This window comes from Pseudophryne corroboree, chromosome 1, assembly GCF_028390025.1.
Source record: "Pseudophryne corroboree isolate aPseCor3 chromosome 1, aPseCor3.hap2, whole genome shotgun sequence".
NCBI classification, from domain to species: domain Eukaryota; kingdom Metazoa; phylum Chordata; class Amphibia; order Anura; family Myobatrachidae; genus Pseudophryne; species Pseudophryne corroboree.
This window is the reverse complement of record NC_086444.1, coordinates 315,279,111-315,300,299: the sequence shown is the minus strand read 5'-3', so window position 1 is coordinate 315,300,299 and position 21,189 is coordinate 315,279,111. Positions and strand designations below refer to the sequence as shown.

Below are 21,189 nucleotides of genomic sequence, written 5' to 3'. Positions count from 1 at the left end.
ACCGCGTGCTCCTGTTACACATAACGGCAGACAGCATTCCCTTTTTACACATAACGGCAGACAGCGTCCCCCTTTTTACACATAACGGCAGACAGCGTCCCCCTTTTTACACATAACGGCAGACAGCGTCCCCCTTTTTACACATAACGGCAGACAGCGTCCCCCTTTTTACACATAACGGCAGACAGCGTCCCCCTTTTTACACATAACGGCAGACAGCGTCCCCCTTTTTACACATAACGGCAGACAGCGTGCCCTTTTTACACATAACGGCAGACAGCGTGCCCTTTTTACACATAACGGCAGACAGCGTCCCCCTTTTTGCGCAGAAAGAAAGAAAGAATGAATTATATTTACTGTCTCCGCTGGCTCAGGCTCCTCTGTGCAGCTTCTGGCAGAGATCCCGATTCCCGGGCAGGAGAGAGGGAGGAGGGAAGGGAGGTGGACGAGGGAGTCGCAGCAGCGCTGTGTAATTGGTGGAGGCGCTACTGCTGTTCCAGTCCTTCACCATAGGCTGTTCGCCGCCGCTGTGAATGCTGGGATGCGCTTCACAGCGTCGGAAGACAGCCTATGGTGAAGCAGAGGGACAGCAGCAGCAGCGCCTCTACCAATAACACAGCGCTGCTGCGGCTCCCTCCTCCACCTCCCTCCTCCTCGTTCCCCCCGTGTCCGCTGCGCTCCTCTCTGGGCGGCTGTGTGCTGCGGGCGGCGGTTGCCCGCAGCACACAGCGGCATGTAATGAGTCAGTTTGACTCATCACATGCTTTGGTACCCTGGACAGTGGCGGGCCCCAGTGCAACGCACTGGTTGCACTGGCGGTAGTTCCGCCTCTGCGTACTAGATTTACTAATAACCAGCTCTAAATTACGTACTTTAACATATCAATAACCTCTTGGGACTGCAATGAAAATGAAATATGCTTGTGTTTACAAATAATATGGTAAATTAAATATAGTACGTGTGAAGTAAAGTCCTAAAGTCTGGTTTCTAATTATGATTTTAAGGAGCACTTTTGCACGTTAGTGTATGTGATTAGGAGAGTTATGTTTATGCTTACATCTTTATTGCTACATAGGTGATGCAACTTTGTTTTACATAGAGTTTGTTGTGCATATTTCTGTGTCAGCTGATCAGCGTCTCTATGAATGGCATTTGAATAGTTGAATGGCATTTGAATAGTGTCATGGCAAAGTGTAAACTTATTTTTGTTTTGTTTTTTACTCCTCTATAGGCCATCAGTATCAGCAAGGCTATCAATGCACAGGAAGCCCCAGTGAAAGAGAAACACGCCCGCCGTATCCTTTTCAGACTGTGCTTTATCCTTACACAATGCTGGAAATGCTGACGTCTGGTGTTTCCTAGATGAATTGGCACATATACCACTTAACATACATGCATCCTCCAACTAACATGGATTCCAAAGATTAGCTCATTCTACTACACAGCAGAATTGCTGTCTGAGGTTGTCTTCATCTGGTGAAGGAGCATATCACAGCTTGCTGACTGCTGTGACTACGTGATGTGGGCCAGTGAACTGTACTAATAGGTGTTTGGTTAGTCACTGGTATCCTATCATAACTAAATGTGTGTTGCCATTAAACATAGTAATCTCTAAAAGGGGAGATGCTTAGCTCAAGCACTTTTTAAAAATCCTGTAGAACTGTTTTATATCTTTTGTTTATTGTTGAAAGTCCATTTATTCTGTGGGGAGTTTTCTTTACATAGGTGTGAGTGGTAAGAGCTGGATGGTTACATAGTGGTGTGAAAAGCAGGTTGCTGACGTACATTACTCTGGCTTCTGTGAGAAGGTGGAATTACTAAAGTATCTTACAAAAGTGAAATGAATACTAATGCTTAATTTCTCTATCGTCCTAGTGGATGCTGGGGTTCCTGAAAGGACCATGGGGAATAGCGGCTCCGCAGGAGACAGGGCACAAAAGTAAAGCTTTCCGATCAGGTGGTGTGCACTGGCTCCTCCCCCTATGACCCTCCTCCAAGCCAGTTAGATTTTTGTGCCCGGCCGAGAAGGGTGCAATCTAGGTGGCTCTCCTAAAGAGCTGCTTAGAGAAAGTTTAGCTTAGGTTTTTTATTTTACAGTGAGTCCTGCTGGCAACAGGATCACTGCAACGAGGGACTTAGGGGAGAAGAAGTGAACTCACCTGCGTGCAGGATGGATTGGCTTCTTGGCTACTGGACATCAGCTCCAGAGGGACGATCACAGGTACAGCCTGGATGGTCACCGGAGCCTCGCCGCCGGCCCCCTTGCAGATGCTGAAACATGAAGAGGTCCAGAATCGGCGGCAGAAGACTCCTCAGTCTTCTAAAGGTAGCGCACAGCACTGCAGCTGTGCGCCATTTTCCTCTCAGCACACTTCACACGGCAGTCACTGAGGGTGCAGGGCGCTGGGAGGGGAGCGCCCTGGGAGGCAAATGAAAACCTATTTGGCTAAAAAAATACCTCACATATAGCCTCCGGGGCTATATGGAGATATTTAACCCCTGCCAGAATACACTAAAGAGCGGGAGACGAGCCCGCCGGAAAAGGGGCGGGGACTATCTCCTCAGCACACAGCGCCATTTTCCTTACACAGCTCCGCTGGTCAGGACGGCTCCCAGGTCTCTCCCCTGCACTGCACTACAGAAACAGGGTAAAACAAGAGAGGGGGGGCAAAATAGTGGCAAAAATTATATTATAAAAGCAGCTATACAGGGAGCACTTATTATAAGGCTATCCCTGTCATATATAGCGCTTTTGGTGTGTGCTGGCAAACTCTCCCTCTGTCTCCCCAAAGGGCTAGTGGGGTCCTGTCTTCGTTAAGAGCATTCCCTGTGTGTCTGCTGTGTGTCGGTACGTGTGTGTCGACATGTATGAGGACGATATTGGTGTGGAGGCCGAGCAATTGCCAAATATGGGGATGTCACCTCCTAGGGGGTCGACACCAGAATGGATGCCTTTATTTATGGAATTACGGGATAGTGTCAACACGCTAAAGCAGTCGTTTGTCGACATGAGACGGCCGGACAATCAGTTAGTGCCTGTCCAGGCGCCTCAAACACCGTCAGGGGCTGTAAAACGCCCTTTGCCTCAGTCGGTCGACACAGACCCAGACACAGGCACTGATTCCAGTGGCGACGGTGACGAATCAACCGTATTTTCCAGTAGGGCCACACGTTATATGATTTTGGCAATGAAGGAGGCGTTACATTTAGCTGATACTACTGGTACCACTAAACAGGGTATTATGTGGGGTGTGAAAAAACTACCTATAGTTTTTCCTGAATCAGAAGAACTAAATGATGTATGTGATGAAGCGTGGGTTGCCCCCGATAAAAAGATGCTAATTTCAAAGAAGTTATTAGCTTTATACCCTTTCCCGTCAGAGGTTAGGGCGCGCTGGGAAACACCTCCTAGGGTGGATAAGGCGCTCACACGCTTATCTAAACAAGTGGCGTTACCCTCTCCTGAGACGGCCGCACTTAAAGATCCAACAGATAGGAGGATGGAAAATATCCAAAAAAGTATATACACACATACAGGTGTTATACTACGACCAGCTATAGCGTCAGCCTGGATGTGCAGTGCTGGAGTAGTTTGGTCAGAGTCCCTGATTGAAAATATTGATACCCTGGATAGGGACAATGTTTTACTGTCTTTAGAGCAAATAAAGGATGCATTTCTTTATATGCGTGATGCACAGAGGGATATCTGCACACTGGCATCACGGGTAAGTGCTATGTCCATTTCGGCCAGAAGAAGTTTATGGACGCGACAGTGGTCAGGCGATGCGGACTCAAAACGGCATATGGAAGTTTTGCCGTATAAAGGGGAGGAGTTATTTGGAGTCGGTCTATCAGATTTGGTGGCCACGGCTACAGCCGGGAAATCCACCTTTTTACCTCAAGCTACTCCCCAACAGAAAAAGACACCGACTTTTCAACCGCAGTCCTTTCGTTCCTTTAAAAACAAGAGAGCAAAGGGATATTCATATCTGCCACGAGGCAGAGGAAGGGGGAAGAGACACCAACAGGCAGCTCCTTCCCAGGAACTGAAGCCCTCCCCCGCTTCTACAAAAGCCTCAGCATGACGCTGGGGCTTCTCAAGCGGACTCGGGGGCGGTGGGCGGTCGTCTCAAGCATTTCAGCGCGCAGTGGGCTCACTCGCAGGTAGATCCCTGGATCCTGCAGATAATATCTCAGGGGTACAGGTTGGAACTAGAGACAGATCCGCCTCGCCGTTTCCTGAAGTCTGCTTTACCAACGTCCCCCTCCGAAAGGGAGACGGTTTTGGAAGCCATTCACAAGCTGTACTCTCAGCAGGTGATAGTCAAGGTACCTCTTCTACAACAGGGAAAGGGGTATTATTCCACTCTATTTGTGGTACCGAAGCCGGACGGCTCGGTAAGACCTATTCTAAATCTGAAGTCCTTGAACCTGTACATAAAGAAGTTCAAGTTCAAAATGGAGTCACTCAGAGCAGTGATAGCGAACCTGGAAGAAGGGGACTTTATGGTGTCCTTGGACATCAAGGATGCGTACCTCCACGTTCCAATTTACCCCTCACACCAGGGGTACCTCAGGTTCGTTGTACAAAACTGTCACTATCAGTTTCAGACGCTGCCGTTCGGATTGTCCACGGCACCTCGGGTCTTTACAAAGGTAATGGCCGAGATGATGATTCTTCTTCGAAGAAAAGGCGTATTAATTATCCCATACTTGGACGATCTCCTAATAAGGGCAAGGTCCAGAGAACAGCTAGAGAGGGGATTAGCACTGTCTCAAGAAGTGCTAAAACAGCACGGCTGGATTCTGAATATTCCAAAATCCCAGTTAATGCCGACAACTCGTCTGCTGTTCCTAGGGATGATTCTGGACACGGTTCAGAAAAAGGTTTTTCTCCCGGAGGAAAAAGCCAAGGAGTTGTCCGAGCTTGTCAGGAACCTCCTAAAACCAGGAAAGGTGTCTGTACATCAATGCACAAGAGTCCTGGGAAAAATGGTGGCTTCTTACGAAGCAATTCCATTGGGCAGATTCCATGCACGAATTTTCCAGAGGGATCTGTTAGACAAATGGTCAGGGTCGCATCTTCAGATGCACCAGCGGATAACCCTGTCTCCAAGGACAAGGGTATCTCTTCTGTGGTGGTTGCAGAGTGCTCATCTATTGGAGGGCCGCAGATTCGGCATACAGGATTGGATCCTGGTGACCACGGACGCCAGCCTGAGAGGCTGGGGAGCAGTCACACAAGGAAGAAACTTCCAGGGAGTGTGGACGAGCCTGGAAACGTCTCTTCACATAAACATTCTGGAACTAAGAGCAATCTACAATGCTCTAAGCCAGGCAGAACCTCTGCTTCAAGGAAAACCGGTGTTGATCCAGTCGGACAACATCACGGCAGTCGCCCATGTGAACAGACAGGGCGGCACAAGAAGCAGGAGTGCAATGGCAGAAGCTGCAAGGATTCTTCGCTGGGCAGAGAATCATGTGATAGCACTGTCAGCAGTGTTCATCCCGGGAGTGGACAACTGGGAAGCAGACTTCCTCAGCAGACACGACCTTCACCCGGGAGAGTGGGGACTTCATCCGGAAGTCTTCCACATGCTGGTAACCCGTTGGGAAAGACCAATGGTGGACATGATGGCATCTCGCCTCAACAAAAAACTGGACAGGTATTGCGCCAGGTCAAGAGATCCGCAGGCAATAGCTGTGGACGCGCTGGTAACGCCTTGGGTGTACCAGTCGGTGTATGTGTTTCCTCCTCTGCCTCTCATACCAAAAGTATTGAGAATTATACGGCAAAGAGGCGTAAGAACGATACTAGTGGTTCCGGATTGGCCAAGAAGGACTTGGTACCCGGAACTTCAAGAGATGATCACGGAAGATCCGTGGCCTCTACCTCTAAGGAGGGACTTGCTTCAGCAGGGTCCCTGTCTGTTTCAAGACTTACCGCGGCTGCGTTTGACGGCATGGCGGTTGAACGCCGGATCCTAAAGGAAAAAGGCATGCCGGAAGAAGTCATTCCTACTTTGATTAAAGCAAGGAAGGAAGTAACCGTGCAACACTATCACCGCATTTGGCGAAGATATGTTGCGTGGTGCGAGGATCGGAGTGCTCCGACGGAGGAATTTCAACTGGGTCGATTCCTACATTTCCTGCAATCAGGATTGTCTATGGGTCTCAAATTGGGATCTATTAAGGTTCAAATTTCGGCCCTGTCGATTTTCTTTCAAAAAGAATTGGCTTCAGTTCCTGAAGTCCAGACTTTTGTTAAGGGAGTGCTGCATATACAGCCTCCTGTGGTGCCTCCAGTGGCACCGTGGGATCTCAATGTGGTTTTGGAATTTCTAAAATCTCATTGGTTTGAACCACTAAAAAAGGTGGATTTAAAATATCTCACATGGAAAGTGACCATGTTACTAGCCCTGGCTTCGGCCAGGAGAGTGTCAGAACTGGCAGCTTTATCTTACAAAAGCCCATATCTGATTTTCCATTCGGACAGGGCAGAACTGCGGACTCGTCCGCATTTTCTCCCTAAGGTGGTGTCAGCATTTCATCTGAACCAGCCTATTGTAGTGCCTGCGGCTACAAGTGACTTGGAGGACTCCAAGTTACTGGACGTTGTCAGAGCATTAAAAATATATATTGCAAGGACAGCTGGAGTCTGAAAATCTGACTCGTTGTTTATATTGTATGCACCCAACAAGATGGGTGCTCCTGCGTCTAAGCAGACGATTGCTCGTTGGATCTGTAGCACAATCCAACTTGCACATTCTGTGGCAGGCCTGCCACAGCCTAAATCTGTAAAGGCCCACTCCACAAGGAAGGTGGGCTCATCTTGGGCGGCTGCCCGAGGGGTCTCGGCATTACAACTTTGCCGAGCAGCTACGTGGTCAGGGGAGAACACGTTTGTAAAATTTTACAAATTTGATACTCTGGCTAAGGAGGACCTGGAGTTCTCTCATTCGGTGCTGCAGAGTCATCCGCACTCTCCCGCCCGTTTGGGAGCTTTGGTATAATCCCCATGGTCCTTTCAGGAACCCCAGCATCCACTAGGACGATAGAGAAAATAAGAATTTACTTACCGATAATTCTATTTCTCGGAGTCCGTAGTGGATGCTGGGCGCCCATCCCAAGTGCGGATTATCTGAAATAATTGTACATAGTTATTGTTAACTAATTCGGGTTATTGTTAGGAAGCCATCTTTCAGAGGCTCCTCTGTTATCATACTGTTAACTGGTTTTGATCACAAGTTGTACAGTGTGATTGGTGTGGCTGGTATGAGTCTTACCCGGGATTCAAAATTCCTCCCTTATTGTGTACGCTCGTCCGGGCACAGTACCTAACTGGCTTGGAGGAGGGTCATAGGGGGAGGAGCCAGTGCACACCACCTGATCGGAAAGCTTTACTTTTGTGCCCTGTCTCCTGCGGAGCCGCTATTCCCCATGGTCCTTTCAGGAACCCCAGCATCCACTACGGACTCCGAGAAATAGAATTATCGGTAAGTAAATTCTTATTTTCTCTAACGTCCTAGAGGATGCTGGGGACTCCGTAAGGACCATGGGGATAGACGGGCTCCGCAGGAGACATGGGCACTTTAAGAAAGACTTTAGGTCTGGGTGTGCACTGGCTCCTCCCTCTATGCCCCTCCTCTAGTTTGATACTGTGCCCAGAGGAGATGGGTGCACTACAGGGAGCTCTCCTGAGCTTCCTGTCAGAAAGTATATTTGTTAGGTTTTTTATTTTCAGGGAGGCTGCTGGCAACAGACTCCTTGCATCGAGGGACTGAGGAGAGAGAAACAGACCCACTTCTGTGAGTTTCAAGGCTCTGTTTCTTAGGCTACTGGACACCATTAGCTCCAGAGGGATTGGTACGCAGGTCTCACCCTCGCCGTCCGTCCCAGAGCCGCGCCGTCGTCCTCCTCGCAGAGCCGGAAGATAGAAGCCAGGTGAGTATGAGAAGAAAAGAAGACTTCAGAGGCGGCAGAAGACTTCATGATCTTCACTGAGGTAACGCACAGCAGTAAAGCTGTGCGCCATTGCTCCCATACACCTCACACACCCCAAAGGGCCTTGTAGAGAAACTATCTTCAGATAAGAGGTTCCCTGTGTGTGTGGTGTCGGTACGCGTGTGTCGACATGTCTGAGGTAGAAGGCTCACCTAGGGAGGAGGGGGAGCGTATGAATGTGAGGTCTCCGTCGGCGGTGCCGACACCTGACTGGATGGATATGTGGAATGTTTTAAGTGCTAGTGTGACCTTATTGCACAAAAGATTAGACAAAGCTGAAGCTAAGGAACAGTCAGGGAGTGAACCCATGTCTGTCCCTATGTCGCCGGGACCTTCAGGGTCTCAGAAGCGCCCACTATCACAGATAGGAGACACAGATACCGACGGCATGGCGGTTGAACGCCGGATCCTAGAGGAAAAGGGAATTCCGGATGAGGTCATTCCTACTCTGATAAAGGCTAGGAAAGACGTGACAGCGAAACATTATCACCGTATATGGCGAAAATATGTTTCTTCGTGTGAGGCCAGGAATGCTCCTACGGAAGAATTCCATCTGGGCCGTTTCCTTCACGTCCTACAGACTGGAGTGAATTTGGGCCTAAAATTAGGCTCCATTAAGGTTCAGATTTCGGCCTTATCCATTTTCTTTCAAAAAGAATTGGCTTCTCTCCCAGAAGTACAGACTTTTGTGAAGGGAGTGCTGCATATTCAGCCTCCTTTTTATACCTCCGGTGGCGCCTTGGGACCTTAACGTGGTGTTGAGTTTCCTTAAGTCACACTGGTTTGAACCACTTCAAACGGTGGAGTTAAAATATCTCACTTGGAAGGTGGTCATGTTATTAGCCTTGGCTTCGGCTAGGCGAGTGTCGGAATTGGCGGCTTTGTCTGATAAAAGCCCCTATCTGGTTTTCTATATGGATAGGGCGGAATTGCGGACCCGTCCTCAATTCTTGCCTAAGGTGGTGTCATCTTTTTATATGAACCAACCTATTGTGGTGCCTGTGGCTACACGAGATTTGGAGGATTCAGAGTCCCTTGATGTAGTCAGGGCTTTGAAAATTTATGTGGCCAGAACGGCTAGAGTCAGGAAAACAGAAGCACTGTTTGTCCTATATGCTGCCAACAAGGTTGGTGCCCCTGCTTCGAAGCAGACTATTGCTCGCTGGATCTGTAACATGATTCAGCAGGCGCATTCTACGGCTGGATTGCCGTTACCAAAATCGGTCAAGGCCCATTCCACTAGGAAGGTGGGCTCGTCTTGGGCGGCTGCCCGAGGGGTCTCGGCACTATAACTATGCCGAGCTGCTACTTGGTCGGGTTCAAACACCTTTGCAAAGTTCTATAAGTTTGATACCCTGGCTGAGGAGGACCTAAGGTTTGCTCATTCGGTGCTGCAGTGTCATCCGCACTCTCCCGCCCGTTTGGGAGATTTGGTATAATCCCCATGGTCCTTACGGAGTCCCCAGCATCCTCTAGGACGTTAGAGAAAATAAGATTTTAAACCTACCGGTAAATCTTTTTCTCGTAGTCCGTAGAGGATGCTGGGCGCCCGTCCCAAGTGCGGACTACTTCTGCGAGACTTGTATATAGTTTTGCTTACATAAGGTTTATGTTATAGTTTCATCAGGTTGGACTGATGCTACGTTGTTTTTTCATGCTGTTAACTGTTTAATAGATACACAAGTTATACGGTGTGATTGGTGTGGCTGGTATGAATCTTGCCCTTGGATTAACAAAAATCCTTTCCTCGTACTGTCCGTCTCCTCTGGGCACTGTTTCTCTAACTGAGGTCTAGAGGAGTGGCATAGAGGGAGGAGCCAGTGCACACCCAGACCTAAAGTCTTTCTTAAAGTGCCCATGTCTCCTGCGGAGCCCGTCTATCCCCATGGTCCTTACAGAGTCCCCAGCATCCTCTACGGACTACGAGAAAAAGATTTACCGGTAGGTTTAAAATCTTATTTTCTGTATTTATGTTTGGCTTGTTGTTTTTTTTATTTGCTTATTATTCTTAACCACTCCATAGGCATTATATTGGGCACTCACCACGAGAAAGGCGCATTTACGTTCTGGTCCTATGCGATTGGTCTGCCCTTACCTAGCAGCTCTATTCTGAGCTGGAAGTTCTGCCATGTCGTCCATAAAGTTCTTCGGGATGGACATCAAAACGTAAGTGGTTCTTGTCTCTCTTACAATAATCAAGCTTTTCATACACATAAATATACTTAAGTTTAGATTTTACTATCCACCTACCTGTGCTACTTACACCAAGGAGCTATTACCACCAGTCCTGAAGTACTACCCAAAAGTCATGTTTTGGGGATTTCTATCCATGTTAACAGGTGGGATAATTATTGACCTATCAAAATAGATGAGAACTCCTGTACATGATAAAACCTGACCTGTTTGTGATACTTGGATGGTTGTTCATAATGTCTGACCTACACTAGTGCACCCTCACAACTGGTCCATACGTCCTCCCATTCCAGCTGTGGCCTCTCCCAATTAAGATGCATGCTCTTTCATGAGCCGAGTCCTCCCTTTGCTTAGTTTTCTTGTCTACCTTGTGTGTCCGTGTTTCCCCACTTTCCACGGCTACAAAACACTGTGGGGCCATACCAGTAATGATGACAGTGTTGATGGTGTTACACATTTTGCATTTCCAGTCAATTGATTTAATAAAGGGAAAATGTTGCTAATGGACAAAAGCTTGTTGCTGTGGTTGATAAAAGAAACCTATTTTAGATACATTTTAATAGGTTGTTCAAAAGTATATTAGACACTTTTTTATTTTTGGGTGGTATTCATGTGACCGCCGGTCAGCTGACCGACAGTCACATGACCTCCTCCGTGAGCCCGATGGCTCACTATCCCGATGGTCGGCATGCCGACCAACAGGGACTATTTCCACTCGTGGGTGTCCACGACACCCATAGAGTGGGAATAGAACCCGTGGCGACCGCAGGTCGCCACCGAGCTCGCAGCGTGGCAAGCGCAGCGAGCCCGCAAGGGGCTTGCTGCACTCGCCCCTCCCCGCCGGGATCCCGGCGTCGGTATGCTGCCGGGATCCCTGCGTCGGTAAGGTGACCAGGAGACCGCCGGTCACCAGTACTACACCCTTTATTTTTATATTGTAGGGATATTATACTGTTTAGCTTTTTAGTTGATCTGTTTTTCAATACCTTTTGGTGCCAGGTTACTTTACTATATAGTTAACTCTGAGTACATGCTCACAATACAATTTTTAATTTTCAGCTAATGTGTTTTTCTGTAACATGAAATACATATTGATAGTCGCCCCATAAAAGTATGGAATTTATTATGTACTTATCTACATTTAGGGGGCTATTCAATTGTTTTCCTCCACGGCAACCCATTGGGGGCAGAAAACAAAGCAATTCAGTTGTTGCTCTGCTTTGACTCCTGTTAGCTACGGTGGAGACGTTTCTTGACGCAGCCTCCTGAGGTGCGAGTAGAAATATGTGCAAAGTCCGTTGTATTTGTGCCCAGATGGCGGTTTGGCGCACTAACCATTTCTTTAGACGGGTTTAGCCACTTTGCACATCTAAACCCAGTGCTGTTTAGGCGCGTCAATAGTGATAGGAACCGTAATGGAATTGCACCATCGGGAACCTATTCGTGTAGACGTCCAGCAGTAGGTGACATAACTTTTGGATGGCTCTCTGCTGCCAGAGACGGTGCTCCTTCTGGAGGGACTTTCCGAGCTCCCTGTATAATCCCAGCAAATCAAAAAATGCTGTTCACTCTTTAGCCCAAAACAGTGCATCTTGTTCCAAGAATATGAGGTAACATTTCTAAGTGATGCATTATTTAAGTAACATTGACTGGAAACCAGTATATTTTTATGTACTGCTATACCAATATGTAGACTGTAGCTGCCTGTCGCCATGAGCTCTCTGTTCTGCAAGTGCTGCCAATCAAATGTATATACAAGTGGAGAGCATACTGATTGGTGCTGGAATTCTAGGCTGGGTAGGCAGAGGTTAAAGCAAAAAAGTTACTGTTTAAAGGACTGTTACAAAATGGTGAAAATGGGACTACTAAACATTTGTCCCCTTCAAGCCAGTAAATCTACATGCCTTCCGAAGGTTATAGTTACAGTACATTTCAAACATTAAAAATATAGGATAGTGATACTAAATAATCTCAAAACTTTAAGCGGGATCCAATTAGCAGTGGTACTTTCCTATAGGCTATCCTATTAGCCCCGATGCCGGCATAGTTTTTTCCCGATGTCAGCACTTATCAGGTCTTTTGTTACAGGTGCCCCAGGCAACACGTGATTGGAGACTTATTCCCAATCCCATGTGTTTTCATGCGATCGTGGATCCAATTTTGGCCGATCAAAACTGCCTCTAATTGGATACAGCGTTAATGACCATCACAATATCCGCCTGTTTTGATCAGCCAAAGTGGCATCGGGGCTAATAGGAAACAGCTCTTTGTCTCCATGCCAAAAAGTGCTGCTAGTATCAGTGATCATGGTGCAGTCATTTAATTTGCATGCCATGATGTACATGTGATTGGACATGGCTGCCCTTATGTACATGTGTTTGCCCTTATGTACATGTGGTTGGACATGGCTGCCCTTATGTACATGTGGTTGGACGTGGCTGCCCTTATGTACATGTGGTTGGACGTGGCTGCCCTTATGTACATGTGGTTGGACGTGGCTGCCCTTATGTACATGTGGTTGGACGTGGCTGCCCTTATGTACATGTGGTTGGACGTGGCTGCCCTTATGTACATGTGGTTGGACCTCTTGCTGTGAATCACACTGTTTCACTCCTTAGTTTCCCTAAACCGTTTCCTAGCAGTAAGAGCTTTTCTGTGTAAATGTCTTTCTCTATCGTCCTAGTGGATGCTGGGGTTCCTGAAAGGACCATGGGGAATAGCGGCTCCGCAGGAGACAGGGCACAAAAAGTAAAGCTTTTCCAGATCAGGTGGTGTGCACTGGCTCCTCCCCCTATGACCCTCCTCCAGACTCCAGTTAGATTTTTGTGCCCGGCCGAGAAGGGTGCAATTCTAGGTGGCTCTCATAAAGAGCTGCTTAGAGAAAGTTTAGCTTAGGTTTTTTATTTTACAGTGATTCCTGCTGGCAACAGGATCACTGCAACGAGGGACAGAGGGGAGAAGAAGTGAACTCACTTGCGTGCAGGATGGATTGGCTTCTTGGCTACTGGACATCAGCTCCAGAGGGACGATCACAGGTACAGCCTGGATGGTCACCGGAGCCGCGCCGCCGGCCCCCTTGCAGATGCTGAAGTAAGAAGAGGTCCAGAATCGGCGGCTGAAGACTCCTGCAGTCTTCTAAAGGTAGCGCACAGCACTGCAGCTGTGCGCCATTTTCCTCTCGGCACACTTCACACGCAGTCACTGAGGGTGCAGGGCGCTGGGGGGGGGGCGCCCTGGGAGGCAAATGTAAACCTATATAAAGGCTAAAAATACCTCACATATAGCCCCCAGAGGCTATATGGAGATATTTAACCCCTGCCTGTATTCACAAAATAGCGGGAGACGAGCCCGCCGAAAAAGGGGCGGGGCCTATCTCCTCTGCACACGGCGCCATTTCCTCTCACAGCTCCGCTGGTCAGGACGGCTCCCAGGTCTCTCCCCTGCACTGCACTACAGAAACAGGGTAAAACAGAGAGGGGGGGCAAATTTAATGGCAATATCTTGATATATATAAAGCAGCTATAAGGGAGCACTTATTATAAGGCTATCCCTGTCATATATAGCGCTTTTTGGTGTGTGCTGGCAGACTCTCCCTCTGTCTCCCCAAAGGGCTAGTGGGTCCTGTCTTCGTTTAGAGCATTCCCTGTGTGTCTGCTGTGTGTCGGTACGTGTGTGTCGACATGTATGAGGACGATATTGGTGTGGAGGCGGAGCAATTGCCAAATATGGGGATGTCACCTCCTAGGGGGTCGACACCAGAATGGATGCCTTTATTTATGGAATTACGGGATAGTGTCAACACGCTAAAGCAGTCGTTTGACGACATGAGGCGGCCGGACAATCAATTAGTGCCTGTCCAGGCGCCTCAAACACCGTCAGGGGCTGTAAAACGCCCTTTGCCTCAGTCGGTCGACACAGACCCAGACACAGGCACTGATTCCAGTGGTGACGAATCAACCGTATTTTCCAGTAGGGCCACACGTTATATGATTTTGGCAATGAAGGAGGCGTTACATTTAGCTGATACTACAGGTACCACTAAACAGGGTATTATGTGGGGTGTGAAAAAACTACCTATAGTTTTTCCTGAATCAGAAGAATTAAATGACGTGTGTGATGAAGCGTGGGTTGCCCCTGATAAAAAGCTGATAATTTCAAAGAAATTATTGGCATTATACCCTTTCCCGCCAGAGGTTAGGGAGCGCTGGGAAACACTTCCTAGGGTGGACAAGGCGCTAACACGCTTATCAAAACAAGTGGCGTTACCTTCTCCTGAGACGGCCGCACTTAAAGATCCATCAGATAGGAGGATGGAAAATATCCAAAAAAGTATATACACACATGCAGGTGTTATACTACGACCAGCTATAGCGACTGCCTGGATGTGCAGTGCTGGGGTAGTTTGGTCAGAGTCCCTGATTGAAAATATTGATACCCTGGACAGGGACAATATTTTACTGTCGTTAGAACAAATAAAGGATGCATTTCTTTATATGCGTGATGCACAGAGGGATATCTGCACACTGGCATCACGGGTAAGTGCTATGTCCATTTCGGCCAGAAGAGCTTTATGGACGCGACAGTGGACAGGCGATGCGGATTCAAAACGGCATATGGAAGTTTTGCCGTATAAAGGGGAGGAGTTATTTGGAGTCGGTCTATCAGATTTGGTGGCCACGGCTACAGCCGGGAAATCCACCTTTCTACCTCAAGTCACTCCCCAACAGAAAAAGGCACCGACTTTTCAACCGCAGCCCTTTCGTTCCTTTAAAAATAAGAGAGCAAAGGGCTATTCATATCTGCCACGAGGCAGAGGTCGAGGGAAGAAACAGCAACAGGCAGCTCCTTCCCAGGAACAGAAGCCCTCCCCGGCTTCTACAAAAGCCTCAGCATGACGCTGGGGCTTCTCAAGCGGACTCGGGGACGGTGGGAGGTCGTCTCAAAAATTACAGCGCGCAGTGGGCTCACTCGCAGGTAGATCCCTGGATCCTGCAGATAATATCTCAGGGGTACAGGTTGGAATTAGAGACAGATCCACCTCGCCGTTTCCTGAAGTCTGCTTTACCAACGTCCCCTTCCGAAAGGGAGACGGTTTTGGAAGCCATTCACAAGCTGTACTCTCAGCAGGTGATAGTCAAGGTACCTCTTCTACAACAAGGGAAGGGGTATTATTCCACTCTATTTGTGGTACCGAAGCCGGATGGCTCGGTAAGGCCTATTCTAAATCTGAAGTCCTTGAACCTGTACATAAAGAAGTTCAAGTTCAAGATGGAGTCACTCAGAGCAGTGATAGCGAACCTGGAAGAAGGGGACTTTATGGTATCCTTGGACATCAAGGATGCGTATCTCCACGTTCCAATTTACCCCTCACACCAGGGGTACCTCAGGTTCGTTGTACAAAACTGTCACTATCAGTTTCAGACGCTGCCGTTTGGTTTGTCCACGGCACCTCGGGTCTTTACAAAGGTAATGGCCGAGATGATGATTCTTCTTCGAAGAAAAGGCGTATTAATTATCCCATACTTGGACGATCTCCTAATAAGGGCAAGGTCCAGAGAACAGCTAGAGATGGGATTAGCAATATCTCAAGAGGTGCTAAAGCAGCACGGATGGATTCTGAATATTCCAAAATCCAAATTAATGCCGACAACTCGTCTGCTGTTCCTAGGGATGATTCTGGACACGGTTCAGAAAAAGGTTTTTCTTCCCGAGGAAAAAGCCAAGGAGTTATCCGACCTGGTCAGGAATCTCCTAAAACCAGGAAAGGTGTCTGTACATCAATGCACGCATCTTCAGATGCACCTGCGGATAACCCCGTCTCCAAGGACAAGGGTATCTCTTCTGTGGTGGTTGCAGAGGGCTCATCTATTGGAAGGCCGCAGATTCGGCATACAGGATTGGATCCTGGTGACCACGGACGCCAGCCTGAGAGGCTGGGGAGCAGTCACACAAGGAAGAAACTTCCAGGGAGTGTGGTCGAGCCTGGAAAAGTCTCTTCACATAAACATTCTGGAACTAAGAGCAATCTACAATGCTCTAAGCCAGGCGGAACCTCTGCTTCAAGGAAGACCGGTGTTGATCCAGTCGGACAACATCACGGCAGTCGCCCATGTAAACAGACAGGGCGGCACAAGAAGCAGGAGTGCAATGGCAGAAGCTGCCAGGATCCTTCGCTGGGCGGAGAATCACGTGATAGCACTGTCAGCAGTGTTCATCCCGGGAGTGGACAACTGGGAAGCAGACTTCCTCAGCAGACACGATCTTCACCCGGGAGAGTGGGGACTTCATCCAGAAGTTTTCCACATGCTAATAAACCGTTGGGAAAGACCAATGGTGGACATGATGGCGTCTCGCCTCAACAAAAAACTGGACAGGTATTGCGCCAGGTCAAGAGATCCGCAGGCAATAGCTGTGGACGCGCTGGTAACACCTTGGGTGTACCAGTCGGTGTATGTGTTTCCTCCTCTGCCTCTCTTACCAAAGGTATTGAGAATCATACGGCAAAGCGGAGTAAGAACGATACTAGTGGCTCCGGATTGGCCAAGAAGGTCTTGGTACCCGGAACTTCAAGAGATGGTCACGGACGATCCGTGGCCTCTACCTCTAAGACAGGACCTGCTTCAGCAGGGACCGTGTCTATTCCAAGACTTACCGCGGCTGCGTTTGACGGCATGGCGGTTGAACGCCAGATCCTAAAAGGAAAAGGCATTCCAGAAGAAGTCATTCCTACCTTGATTAAGGCAAGAAAGGAAGTCACCGCGAAGCATTATCACCGCATTTGGCGAAAATATGTTGCGTGGTGCGAGGATCGGAGTGCTCCGACGGAGGAATTTCAACTGGGTCGTTTCCTACATTTCCTGCAATCAGGATTGTCTATGGGTCTCAAATTGGGATCTATTAAGGTTCAAATTTCGGCCCTGTCAATATTCTTCCAAAAAGAATTGGCCTCAGTTCCTGAGGTCCAGACTTTTGTCAAAGGAGTACTGCATATACAGCCTCCTGTGGTGCCTCCGGTGGCACCGTGGGATCTAAATGTAGTTTTAGATTTCCTCAAATCCCATTGGTTTGAACCACTAAAAAATGTGGATTTGAAATATCTCACATGGAAAGTGACTATGTTACTGGCCCTGGCGTCCGCCAGGAGAGTATCTGAACTGGCGGCTTTATCTTATAAAAGCCCTTATTTAATTTTCCATTCGGATAGGGCAGAGCTGCGGACGCGTCCGCATTTTCTCCCTAAGGTGGTATCAGCGTTTCACCTGAACCAGCCTATTGTAGTGCCTGCGGCTACAAGCGACTTGGAGGACTCCAAGTTGTTGGACGTTGTCAGAGCTTTAAAAATATACATTTCAAGGACGGCTGGAGTCAGAAAATCTGACTCGCTGTTTATACTGTATGCACCCAACAAGTTGGGTGCGCCTGCTTCTAAGCAGTCGATTGCTCGTTGGATTTGTAACACAATTCAACTTGCACATTCTGTGGCAGGCCTGCCACAGCCTAAATCTGTTAAGGCCCATTCCACAAGGAAGGTGGGCTCATCTTGGGCGGCTGCCCGAGGGGTCTCGGCATTACAACTCTGCCGAGCAGCTACGTGGTCAGGGGAGAACACGTTTGTAAAATTCTACAAATTTGATACCCTGGCAAAGGAGGACCTGGAGTTCTCTCATTCGGTGCTGCAGAGTCATCCGCACTCTCCCGCCCGTTTGGGAGCTTTGGTATAATCCCCATGGTCCTTTCAGGAACCCCAGCATCCACTAGGACGATAGAGAAAATAAGAATTTACTTACCGATAATTCTATTTCTCAGAGTCCGTAGTGGATGCTGGGCGCCCATCCCAAGTGCGGATTATCTGCAATACTTGTACATAGTTATTGTTAACTAATTCGGGTTATTGTTTAGGGAGCCATCTTTCAGAGGCTCTTCTGTTATCATACTGTTAACTGGGTTTAGATCACAAGTTGTACGGTGTGATTGGTGTGGCTGGTATGAGCCTTACCCGGGATTCAAAATCCTCCCTTATTGTGTACGCTCGTCCGGGCACAGTACCTAACTGGAGTCTGGAGGAGGGTCATAGGGGGAGGAGCCAGTGCACACCACCTGATCTGGAAAAGCTTTACTTTTTGTGCCCTGTCTCCTGCGGAGCCGCTATTCCCCATGGTCCTTTCAGGAACCCCAGCATCCACTACGGACTCCGAGAAATAGAATTATCGGTAAGTAAATTCTTATTTTTTCTAACATGAGATGTTTTCAAATGTAGGTACTGTCAGATTGTAAACGATACCGTAGCAATATTCGAGAGATTGGAGACTTGTGGGTAAGTGCCAGCCATTTGCTATGAGTCATTTATTTTTTATTGTTATCACATAGAAAGTCATACTGTGCGCTGTTGGTAGTTTATCAAACCTCTTGCTTTCTCAAAACATTTGTACTTTCATGTAAACTTACAATTAATACATGTATTTATTCTTATTGTAACTTTTTATTCCTTCATGTTGATTATTGCAACTTATAATTAATAACTTGTAACATTTGTTCTATAACTTGTTTTATATTTTTTAACCTGTTTCCACTAGGGACATATGCATGATCGATACGGACAGCTTGTGACTATTTATACAAAACTGTTGCTCAATAAGATAAGCTTCCACGCAAAGGTATAAATAAATGGTTTCATTGGTGGTGTATTTTATTTCTTGTAGTCTAATCTGGTTTAAAAAATAAAAATGTATTTTTTATTTTTAAGCATCCTGAATTTCCGCCAAACCTGGAAGTAACGGACGACATTCTTGAAAAAGCAGCCGGTACAGATGTAAACACGACGTATGTTACAATTGTCTGTCTTATACTGAACTCATTCACTCTTATTGTTGTGTATTTTTTAATGTGTTATAAAGATATTACTGTCAAGTTAGGCACACGTACCATTCGTCTGTGACAGATCAGTCACCAAAATGTACACGCGTAACAAAATTAGTGTCATTTGGTTCATTTATTTTTAGTGACTTCATACACCACAATTTCTGGCTGGCAAACTAAGGATTTTTAATGCTATAGAAGTTTACCTTGTACAATAGCAGTGACTTGGTTCAATGATTAATTTCATACTATATGCAAAATTATGATTTAAGGTGCCATGAAAGAAATTTGGAGTTTGCAGAGTCTTAAAATTAGCAGTGAGTCATGCTTGATGCCCACACATGAAACCATATGAAATTGAATTATAGCATGTGTGGCTGGCTCCAGTGAGGGTGTCAGTGAGGAGTGCATGCTGTTATTTGCCTCATTGATCAATTCTTTTCCTCTTAGATTCCAGCTGACAGTGGAAATGTTTGATTATATGGACTGTGAACTAAAACTTGCTGAGGCCGGTAAGTAAAGTATCTGCAAATTGAGGGTCAGGCTGCTGGTGTAGGTGACTTGTAGTGACCACATCCTTCCCATGTTTTACTTATTGGGCAGACTTTAATTCTATTTAGAATAGCATACTTTGGGATAAAATACAGCTATTACTAAGTCGGTTAATATGTTTTTTTTCCTACTATATTTGTTTTTTTATTTATTTTGCTGAGATTTTTTTAGTTTTCTTTCATTGACAGGTCACAATTGCCAAAGTAAAATGACTTTCACAATATGATACTCAAGGGATATAGAATAATGTGTGTGTATATATAGATATAGATAGATATATCGAGAGAGATATATATATATGTATGTATGTATGTATGTATGTAACGGGCAGCAAATCTTAACAATCATGAAATGTAATGCGGTTAAGTTGTCAGAAGCTCCCATTTCTGAGAGTGTTACTGTGATTACTGCCTGTACTGCACTCAAAAACAAATTGTGCAGTAGAACAGAAACCAAGAATTGATCTGAACGATTTCTGTATCTGTCTGTACCATCGCAGAAAGATATGAGTAGGCTTACCATAATATCCCTTTAAACCGGGCCACACATGAATTGCACAGGTTCTGTGGCTGATTAAAAGCAGGTGAAATACAGGCTTGAAGCCAGCCAATAAGCCTGTGTAATTTATTTATTTACCGTTTCTTATATAGCTCAGCATATTCCGTTGTGCTTTACAATTAGAACAACAGTTATAAAACAAAACTGGGTAATAACAGACAGACATAGAGGTAGGAAGGCCCCGCTCGCAAGCTTACAATCTATTCAGGAGTGTCCCGGTTTCAAAGGATAGTATGGTAAGTCTAACTATAATGTTTTGTTTGTTTTTGTAATTTGTTTAACTGCTGTTATACCCTGTGAAACTTTTGTTAATTTCTCTGACGTCCTAGTGGATGCTGGGGACTCCGAAAGGACCACGGGGAATAGCGGCTCCGCAGGAGACTGGGCACAAAAGTAAAAGCTTTAAGACTACCTGGTGTGCACTGGCTCCTCCCCCTATGACCCTCCTCCAAGCCTCAGTTAGATTTTTGTGCCCGAACGAGAAGGGTGCAGTCTAGGTGGCTCTCCTGAGCTGCTTAGAAAAAAGTTTAGTTTTAGGTTTTTTATTTTCAGTGAGACCTGCTGGCAACAGGCTCACTGCATCGAGGGACTAAGGGGAGAAGAAGCGAACTCACCTGCGTGCAGAGTGGATTGGGCTTCTTAGGCTACTGGACATTAGCTCCAGAGGGACGATCACAGGCCCAGCCATGGATGGGTCCCAGAGCCGCGCCGCCGTCCCCCTCACAGAGCCAGAAGAGCAGAAGAGGTCCGGAAAAATCGGCGGCAGAAGACGTCCTGTCTTCAATAAGGTAGCGCACAGCACCGCAGCTGTGCGCCATTGCTCTCAGCACACTTCACACTCCGGTCACTGAGGGTGCAGGGCGCTGGGTGGGGGCGCCCTGAGACGCAATATAAACACCTTAGGGGGCAAAAAAATGCATCACATATAGCTCCTGGGCTATATGGATGCATTTAACTCATGCCTGTTTTTCCATAAAAAAGCGGGAGAACGGCCGCCGAGAAGGGGGCGGAGCCTATCTCATCAGC

The 21,189-nt window shown here is 47.2% G+C and overlaps 1 protein-coding gene across 2 annotated transcripts in view; it reads left to right on the top strand.

Annotated features, from left to right (window-relative positions):
• Positions 1-21,189, top strand: part of HIP1R (huntingtin interacting protein 1 related) — a 315,167-nt gene that overhangs the window by 176,457 nt on the left and 117,521 nt on the right. For both annotated transcript variants that reach the window (XM_063964565.1, XM_063964563.1), the window contains exons 2-7: positions 1,232-1,295; positions 10,028-10,170; positions 18,455-18,511; positions 18,771-18,851; positions 18,941-19,017; positions 19,504-19,565. In XM_063964565.1, the coding sequence (XP_063820635.1) occupies positions 1,232-1,295; positions 10,028-10,170; positions 18,455-18,511; positions 18,771-18,851; positions 18,941-19,017; positions 19,504-19,565 (484 nt within the window). The remainder of the gene's footprint in view (positions 1-1,231; positions 1,296-10,027; positions 10,171-18,454; positions 18,512-18,770; positions 18,852-18,940; positions 19,018-19,503; positions 19,566-21,189) is intronic.